Source organism: Tachysurus fulvidraco, chromosome 12 (genome assembly GCF_022655615.1).
Source record: "Tachysurus fulvidraco isolate hzauxx_2018 chromosome 12, HZAU_PFXX_2.0, whole genome shotgun sequence".
NCBI lineage: Eukaryota > Metazoa > Chordata > Actinopteri > Siluriformes > Bagridae > Tachysurus > Tachysurus fulvidraco.
In genome coordinates, this window is record NC_062529.1 from 24628128 (window position 1) to 24637528 (window position 9401).

The 9401-nt window shown below is 43.6% G+C and overlaps 2 protein-coding genes across 3 annotated transcripts in view; both read right to left on the bottom strand.

Annotated features, from left to right (window-relative positions):
• Positions 1 to 581: 581 nt before the first annotated feature.
• On the bottom strand, positions 582 to 3201 carry LOC113641467 (macrophage mannose receptor 1-like). 2 transcript variants are annotated; one of them, XM_027144157.2, is made up of 4 exons: positions 2723 to 3199; positions 2255 to 2587; positions 2061 to 2170; positions 582 to 1945 (listed from the first exon to the last, which is right to left on the bottom strand). In XM_027144157.2, exons 1-4 carry the CDS (start codon positions 3069 to 3071, stop codon positions 1829 to 1831), a joined length of 909 nt encoding a protein of 302 aa, XP_026999958.1. In that variant the 5' UTR covers positions 3072 to 3199; the 3' UTR covers positions 582 to 1828. The 2 variants fall into 2 exon arrangements, with proteins under 2 accessions (XP_026999958.1, XP_047677640.1); XM_047821684.1 differs by lacking the exon at positions 2061 to 2170 and having other exon boundaries at positions 2723 to 3201.
• A 4047-nt stretch (positions 3202 to 7248) lies between these two features.
• The window catches only part of ppie (peptidylprolyl isomerase E (cyclophilin E)), a 5492-nt gene continuing 3339 nt past the window's right edge, over positions 7249 to 9401 (bottom strand). Inside the window, exons 7-10 of the mRNA XM_027144070.2 lie at positions 9136 to 9259; positions 8662 to 8847; positions 7944 to 8086; positions 7249 to 7465 (exon numbers count right to left, since the gene is read on the bottom strand). Of these exons, the coding sequence (XP_026999871.1) occupies positions 7397 to 7465; positions 7944 to 8086; positions 8662 to 8847; positions 9136 to 9259 (522 nt within the window). The 3' untranslated portion in view covers positions 7249 to 7396. The remainder of the gene's footprint in view (positions 7466 to 7943; positions 8087 to 8661; positions 8848 to 9135; positions 9260 to 9401) is intronic.

Consider the following 9401-nt stretch of genomic DNA (forward strand, 5'->3'; position numbering starts at 1 on the left):
AAGGAATAACTCGGTAAGAAAATACAAGGAAGACAACCCAATGAACCCAGTGGAACCAATCACACCAGTGGCAGGTGGTGGTTTTTAATATCATGGAAACACACACGTTTGTTACTGACACACTGTATAGCGCTGTATAGATCTCAAGGACTTTTTCAAAATCAGGTCTACAACATTAGTAGTGTAAAGCTAAACAGCAGCTAAGCCTCTAACTAGCTCAATGCCATTGAAAAATGAGTGGGAAGTCATGGCCTAATGATTAGAGAGTCCGACTCCTAACCCTAAGGTTGTGGGTTCGAGTCTCGGGCTGGCCACTACCGACGTGCCATTGAGCAAGGCCAGCTCCTCCAAACCCCCAAAAAACCTGCAAAAACCCCCATCACGGATGAGAGCAGGTTCACTCTGAGCATATGACAGACACGAAGGAGTCTCGAGACGCCGTGAGGAACGTTATTCAGCAACATCATATAGCATGACGGGTTTGATGTTGAGTAAGTTTCCCAGAGATGCCAATCAACCTACCATGCATGTCTTTGGACCAGGGGAGGAAACCGGAGTACCCGGAGGAAACCCCCGAGGCACTGGGAGAACATGCAAACTCCACACACACAAGGCGGAGGCGGGAATCGAACCCCGACCCTGGAGGTGTGAGGCAAACGTGCTAACCACTAAGCCACCGTGACCCCCATGTTACACTGTATATTTGAGTTGAACAAAGTTAGCTAGAAAAAAGAAGCAACATCTAAACCTACTGTTCGATTCAATCTGTGGTGCTTAGCGTGTCCACTTGTGAAAACTAGTTATCTATTTGGCTAATGGCAAGATAACTTAATCTCATCTGTTCTTTTTATTTGTGCAGATAGTATAATAAATACTAAAAAAATTTTGAAACGACAAGCATTTTATAAATACAATCATGGTGACAGTTTGGATGTATGACTCAACTTTATTAGTCAAATCCTAAAAGAAGAAAAATTTAAAAAATGATCAGAATATCAGCTCCAGAAGTTTGCAACATTTTGAAATAATTTCCACAGAAATTTACTTGGTGAAAAATACCTGACATTTTAACATTTCTAAATTCCAGGGGATTCGTTACCACGACGTAAATTGGGCGTGTTTCCGGAGGTCTTGGAGGTCAAACGCCTTCTTTCATAACAAACAGCATACTACGAATGACAAAACAGTCATGCAGGTTGATTTATTTTAGAAAACAAATAAACAACCAAAAACTACGATTAGGGTTAGGGTTAGGGTTAGATTATCATATAGGCCACGCCTACCCGATGACGCAATATCTGTTACGCTGTACTGAGATCCCTGGAAATAAGTGCCTGCCATTTCTATCTCTATTAGGTTTCTTTCCTTTTTTTTTAAATACAGTGATATTGGGCATCATTTATAAAAGTGGATATGAACTGAATTGTATGTTAATTGTACGAACATTCACACAACAAATTTGTAATTCGTGATTATTCATAATTTCAACAGAACGTCCCGCTCGTGCCCTCGTGCCATTTCGTAAATAAACCAAATGAAGTTCCTTGTTTGATAAATGAGGCCCCTTATGAGGCTCATAAATGTAAAGCTCGGCGTATAAAACGAGTACAGTGGAATTCCTATATTAATAATTTATACTTACATCTCATAGAATTCTAGCAGATTAGGAATAAAATAGGTCATTTTTAATGATACAGATAGCAATAAAATGCCTATACAGTATATATATCATGGATCCTGAAATGGTGAAAAACCCTCTAGCGTGTCCCGAGTGAAGAAAAATAACAAACTCATTGCATGATTTACTGGATATGAGACACGGATAGAATTAGAGTTCTTCTTTTTTAGATTCTGTCTCCTTGTGAAATATCGATCCGTTTGGTTTTACTCTCCATTTCACAAGGATGTCCTGGTTCATCCCACCATCTTTTAGTTTCCGCTTGATCTGAAAAACAGAAGAAGACTTTTATTACCAAATACTGCGGGACAGAGGAACGGTTCATTGTACATTGAAGGTAACTGTAGGTTTTCAGTGGCTTCTGTTGGACGATGAGACTCACCTTCTCCAAGACGGCTGCATTAACTACAGGACCACTCAAATCCTGACTGGACTGGATCTTCATCCTTAAGATTTGTCGTTTTGTCACTGAATATTTAATCGTAAACACATCTACGAACACAAACACGAACACGAACAAACGATTCCACATCCGTCCAAAAAGCAGCGAAAATAACACTATAATATTGAACATACCCGAGTAACAGAAGAAAGGCATGGTGTACGAGCACTGTGAATCGGCGGCTCGGTCCGTGTCTAGATAACCACAAGTTTCGTTCCAGTTGTCATTATCAGGTTCTCCGTCCATCCAGCTGACATAGGAGAAGTTAGTGTTGTCTATCCACTTCCACGGGTCTTTAAACATACCAAACCAAGTCACGCCAGGGACGAGTTCCTCTAAAATTACGTTTTCGTTTTCGTCTCTCGGACTGGCCAGGTCTGTGTGATACTGTTTGCAGTAAGCCCGAGCTTCAAACCAGTCTGTCTTATTAGATACGTAAATGTAGCGGTCATTAAGAGTCTTCGTTTCTGTGAGAATAGATACAGCACAGTACAGCATGAGCGAGGAAGTTTCTCAGAAACCAAGTAAAAGAAATCACATTTGCCAATAAAACAACATTCTCTACTGACACAACGGGAAAGCGGATAATATGTAGATTTTACCGTCAAAGCACAAAAAGGGGCGCGTTCCTGTACACGACAGATCCCACCAACCCCAGGGAGTTACCGCGCCACAGTTTTGATCTCCGTTCCTGTTGTTAGGCTCACCATCATCCCAAAATCTCATATTTCCAACTGGTTCATTTTCAAAGGTCCAACGCCAGGCGTAAACATCACTGTACATTCCGATCCAAGCTGCCAAACTAAAATTTTGAGCCTGTGCTTCATTCTGAAGCGCAAACATGTCGTCGCTGTTTCTGATAATAGCCAAGTCTGTGTGTGTGGCTCGGCAGAAAATCTGAGCATCGGTCCAACTTCTTTTCTGCTGGACCAGATAATACTTACGAGTCATAGACAGGACACAGGGAACAATTCCTGTTTAAAACAAATGTTATAAAGCGTTATGTCTATAGTAGAAAAAAAGCCATTTATGGTATATTCATTCATTCATTCATTCATTTTCTACCACTTATCTGAACTTCTCGGGTCACGGGGAGCCTGTGCCTATCTCAGGCGTCATCGGGCATCGAGGCAGGATACACCCTGGACGGAGTACCAACCCATCGCAGGGCACACACACACACTCTCATTCACTCACACACTCACACACTACGGACAATTTTCCAGAGATGCCAATCAACCTACCATGCATGTCTTTGGACCGGGGGAGGAAACCGGTGTACCCGGAGGAAACCCCCGAGGCACGGGGAGAACATGCAAACTCCACACACACAAGGTGGAGGTGGGAATCGAACCCCCAACCCTGGAGGCGTGAGGCGAACGTGCTAACCACTTTTACTGTATGGTATATTACTTATTAAAAAACAACCCCACACAAACCTCTCACCTGTGAAAAACAGAAGTATGACCAGATGTTGCTCCATCACTGATAAATAAATAAAAATTAAAAATTATTCCTGAAATGCAAAATATTTCCATTTTTATGCAGTAGGAATTAAATTATTTTGAAAACCTACCTGAAATGTTAAAAAGTTAAACAAACAAATGTTGTCACTTTCCATCACGGTGTTCTTCAAAGACTTTCTGCAACCCGACTAACTAAATTGCTGCTTGACGTCTTTCCTCGTTTACGTTTCCATAGAAATTTACATAAATCAAAACAGTACATTGACTGACAGGACAGGAGTCTGCACCGCACTTAGAGGGGAAATTTTAACCCTGTAGACCCTGGAGGAGGTGACTAGAGTGATAATTATATGGCAAAGGTGCATGAAGCTAATCTCTGGGTTCTTGATGGTGGCACAAAAGAACCCGTCTTGCAATTACAAGAGTATCTTGTTGCATCTTGATGGGGCCGCTTTAAGTTTGCAGTCATCAGTGCTAACAAAGCTAGTGGTGCTAACAGGACCAGCAGTGCTAACGACAGTATGTACACGTGGATAGCATCAGCGTCTGCACCACAAATGCTTTCTTCGTCTTGGAGTACAACACGAGGAAGGGTTACCAGGACAACACTGACCATCTAGTACCAGTGAACGGTAAGGTTCCCTTGAACAGAAATGCTTCAAACAGTTCATCACAGTTCCCTAAGAAACCTCAGCCCACCAGCCTCAATGCTCTGAAAGGCTGGACAGAGTCATCACCACCTCTTCACTGCCTGATGTACTGGACCCATAATCTGTATTCCATCCAAATCGCTTTACAGATGATGCCTTCTACAAATAGCCCAGAGCCACCTGGACAGCAGGAAGGGGAAATTGCAGTTTGTTGATTTTTAGAACCATAATTACCTCCAAAATCACCACCAAGTGAGATTAGGGCAGTTGTGGCCTAATGGTTAGAGAGTCTGACTTGTAACCTGAAGGTTGTGGGCTCGAGTCTCGGGCCGGCCATGACTGAGGTGCCCTTAAGCAAGGCACTGAACCCCCCCCGACTGCTCCCCGGGCGCCGCAGCATAAATGGCTTCCCACTGCTCCGGGTGTGTTTTCACGGTGTGTGTGTGCACTTTGGATGGGTTAAATACAGAGAACGAATTCTAAGTATGGGTCACCGTACTTAGCCGTATGTCACTTCACTATTTTTAAGCTAGCGTAACCCCAAATCTCCATTAGAGCCCCTCAAGGTTCTGTCCCGAGGCCCCTGCTGACTGCAGCACATACGCCTGTGTGGCCACTTCCAATTCTACCACCACTGTTATCACCACTTTTACCTGGAGGAGGTTAAAATACCAGAGAACCGGTGCTAGAAAACCAATCTCCTCCTATCAAGGACTTGATAGTGGATGTCAGCATAAAGCAGGAGAGAAGCTGCCCTCCCGTCAGGATCAATGAGACCCCAGTGGAGAGAGTGGACAGTTTCTGATACCTTTGTGATCAGATCTTGCAAGACCTGTCATGGTCCTGACACGCTGACCCCCCTAGTGATCAAGGCCCGTAAGTTTTTGTACGACCTTAGGTATTTATGTGACTACAAACTGCCCTCTACGATAATAAGGAACTTTTGCACTTGCACCATTGACAACATCCTGATGGAAAGCATCACAAAGTGGTTTGGGAACAGCACCAAGCAGCATAAGGCAGCTTTCCTACGATTGGTGCGAACAGCTGAAGGCAGCATTCTGCCAGACCAGACCCAGAAGGTCAGTGAAGTGAAAACAGTGAGACTGAGGAGGACCTCTTCCTACATCCAGGACAAGATTTAACAGTTGGACTTTTCTGGACCTTTCTGGACTCCACAACATACACAAACTTAACTGGAGTTTTATATAGCGCTAAAATTCACAGTGTGTCTTTATCTGTGTTCAAACTTGATGACTTACGAAAAGTGACGTCCTTGTTCTCCTATTTTCCATAAGACTTGTCAAAAGGAAAGAACTGGATACATTTACATTTCTTGGGTCTACACAAATATGCAGGTTGCAACAGAGCAAGCAGGACCACATGGAGGTTCAAGACCAAGATCTGATTTAAAAGTCAGAAAAAAAAACATAAAGGAAAAAAATAATGGAGATGAAAACCAGTCAGGCTAAAACCATCTAAATACCTGCTTCCCAATGAAAATAAAAATGTATAAATCAGACCCAGGCTTAGCCATTTTAGCTAATCTAAGATTACAAAGTCAACCAATCAAATTGTCTTTCGGGTTTGGGAGACGCTAGAGAGAGAAAACAGAAAGGATAGATATGTCTTACTGGAACACGGAGCATGTGTTAGACAAATCGCACAAAGCTGAACCTAAATACCTGCGATACTAAAGAGATGTGAGCTCCATGTGGTCTTGTGCATCAACTCAACATTTATCAGACTGTATATATAATCACACCCCCAGTGTCACCCAGATGAGGATGAGGTTCTCCTTTGAGTCTGGTTCCTCTCAAGGTTCCTTCCTTTACCATCTAAGGGAGTTTTTCCTCCCCACAGTCACCTGAGTCACCTCAGACTCGCTCATTGTGGATAAATACAAACACATTGTGAACTAAATTTCTCGAATATTAATCTATAATTTTGTATTATATTAATCTTTATATTATTCTTTATGTTAACATTTTGTTCTATGTTTATGTTCTATAAAGCTGCTTTGAGAGAATGTCAATTGTAAAAAGCACTAAACAAATAAACTTGAATTGAATTGAATTGAATTGAGGAAGGGCATGGTGGCTAGCACGTTCGCCTCACACCTCCAGGGTTGGGGGTTCGATTCCCGCCTCCACCTTGTGTGTGTGGAGTTTGCATGTTCTCCCCGTGCCTCGGGGGTTTCCTCCGGGTACTCCGGTTTCCTCCCCCGGTCCAAAGACATGCATGGTAGGTTGATTGGCATCTCTGGAAAATTGTCCGTAGTGTGTGAGCCGTGATGGGTTGGCACTCCGTCCAGGGTGTATCCTGCCTCGATGCCCGAGATAGGCACAGGCTCCCCGTGACCCGAGAAGTTCGGATAAGCGGTAATGAATGAATGAATTAATAATCTTTATAATAACCTTTGTTCTATGTTTATGTTCTGTAAAGCTGCTTTGAGACAATGTCAATTGTAAAAAGCGCAATACAAATAAACTTGAATTGAACCTCCTGTGGCTAACGGCTAAAACAGGTCATAAAATGTTTGATGGGTCCAATACTTATGTAATGTTTATGTTTTTTTTTTGCTTTACCTGGATCCGAGCACTCCTATTATACACCACCATGAGATCTGAGATCTTATGTGACTGAATTAGCAAATTAGTCCCAGTGAAGTCTTGATTGAGGATGAGGTTCACTTCTAAATGTGGTTCCTCTCATGGTTTCTTCCTCATATCATCTCAGGGAGATTTTCCTCACCATCGTCGATTTTATTTACTGTTTACTTTACTGATAACTGTTCATATCAATGCCCGTAAAGAGTGCGATCCTAAATAAAGCTGTAACTTTAATTAAGGCTTGTCTTTTATTTAGGACAAAAGGAACAGCAGCTTATCGAAGGAGAAAGAGTTCACGTGAGTCTGTGGAAGCTGCACTGGATGAACGGCCAGTAAATCACTTTCACATTGTTTGTTTTAAATAATGACTGACGATGCTGATAAAAAATATAAGCCACAATTCATTATAAAAATTTATTAGATATTTACAAATCCGACATACAAAAGAAGCATCTGAGTGAGTTGAGTGAAGGGACACTATTCCCGACACACACACACACTTTACATACACACACACACACACGTACGTACGCCACAGGGCCGGGTGATCAGACGTACTCCCCACAATCAGATATAATAATCTTCTGTTTGGGTTTGCCATCTTTACTTCCCTGAGCCTACAGAGAACATAAAGGAACAGTCAGAAATGATCATTATACACAAGTGTGACGTCTAACGTTTCTCTCTTCACATCAAAAACAGAGCTTTTATTTTCCTTAAATAAGCATTAAAGTGCAATATAATATATACACAACATATACATTGAGAATCCCGCCCGCCACACACACACTCCCTACCACCCCCCCCACACACACATTCCCTCCCACACACACACACATTCCCTCCCACACACACACACATTCCCTCCCACACACACACACACACATTCCCTCCCACACACACACACACACTCCCTCCCACACACACACACACACTCCCTCCCACACACACACACACATTCCCTCCCACACACACACACATTCCCTCCCACACACACACACATTCCCTCCCACACACACACACACACATTCCCTCCCACACACACACACACATTCCCTCCCACACACACACACACATTCCCTCCCACACACACACCTCCATGGTCCGCACCACATCGATGCCCTCTAGCAGCTCCCCGAACACCACGTGTTTGTTATCCAGCCAGTCGGTTTTGTCGCAGGTGATGAAGAACTGTGAGCCGTTTGTGTTCGACCCAGAGTTCGCCATTGAGAGAAGACCTACACACACACACACACACACACACACGCACAGAGACACACACAGAGACAGAGACACACACAGAGACAGAGACACACACAGAGACAGACAGAGACACACAGACAGACAGACAGACACACACAGACAGACAGAGACACACACAGACAGACAGAGACACACACAGACAGACAGAGACACACACAGACAGACAGAGACACACACAGACAGACAGAGACACACACAGACAGACAGAGACACACACAGACAGACAGAGACACACACAGACAGACAGAGACACACACAGACAGACAGAGACACACACAGACAGACAGAGACACACAGACACACACACAGACACACACACACAGACACACACACACAGACACACACACACAGACACACACACACAGACACACACACACAGACACACACAGACACAGACACACACAGACACAGACACACACAGACACAGACAGAAACACAAGTAGTCATGAAAAGGTTTCACCTTGGTGAATGAAGACTTGATGCGACATCCGTGACTGAACGTGTAGATTTTCACGTCCATGCGTTTATTCACGTAAAAGCGGACCCTCACCTGGACCCGTGTGTTTGAGCACAAAGTTTTCGTCGTCAAACTTGCGTCCGTAGATGGATTTGCCGCCGGTGCCGTTGTGGTTGGTGAAATCTCCTCCCTGACACATGAACTGAGGGATGATCCTGTGGAAGCTGCTGCCCTTGAAGCCGAAGCCTTTCTCGTGCGTACACAGGCAGCGGAAGTTCTCTAACATAAAAAAGACACAAAGCCAAAGAGCTGAAGGTTCAGGTCGCGTCTTTTAGTAACTCACTTCACGGAGCTGACGAGCTTCATTAATCGATGTAAATTTATGTAATAGCGACACCTGGTGGTCGAAGCAGAGAGCTGCTTATTTTAAGTTCATAAAAGCTGAACAATTCTTTTAAATATCTCTCAGTTAAAAATGTCTGTCAGAACTCCGAGGCTCCCAAAAATTTCATAAGAGGACAAAATTAAATGTCTTGTAACTTTACAGCAGCATAAAATCGCTCGTACCTGCAGTCATGGGCACTACGTCAGCTCGAAGTAACATGCGCAGTCTTCCTGCAGGTTTGTTACCGATCTTAATGTCCATGTAGACCTGTGGGTTCGCTCTGCCCTTCTTAGCAGGCGGCTCGCCCTGGAACACACACACACACACACACACACACACGCACGATGTAATTTCTCATCTGCACAATCGTTTTCCCTACAAAACTTTCTACTAGCTGGTTCCAAGCAACCTACTCCTCCGTTTATAAAGTTACGTCACCCGTCATAAA

What these genes read in the sequence shown, in the direction of transcription:
- LOC113641467 (XM_027144157.2), bottom strand. Translation starts at nt 3,071, where the DNA reads ATGACTCGTAAGTATTATCTGGTCCAGCAGAAAAGAAGTTGGACCGAT. An exon ending in GCCTTTCTTCTGTTACTCGG is followed by an intron (nt 2,171 to 2,254) that starts GTATGTTCAATA and finishes TTGTGTTCGTAG; the next exon opens with ATGTGTTTACGATTAAATAT. An exon ending in ATGCAGCCGTCTTGGAGAAG is followed by an intron (nt 1,946 to 2,060) that starts GTGAGTCTCATC and finishes TCTGTTTTTCAG; the next exon opens with ATCAAGCGGAAACTAAAAGA.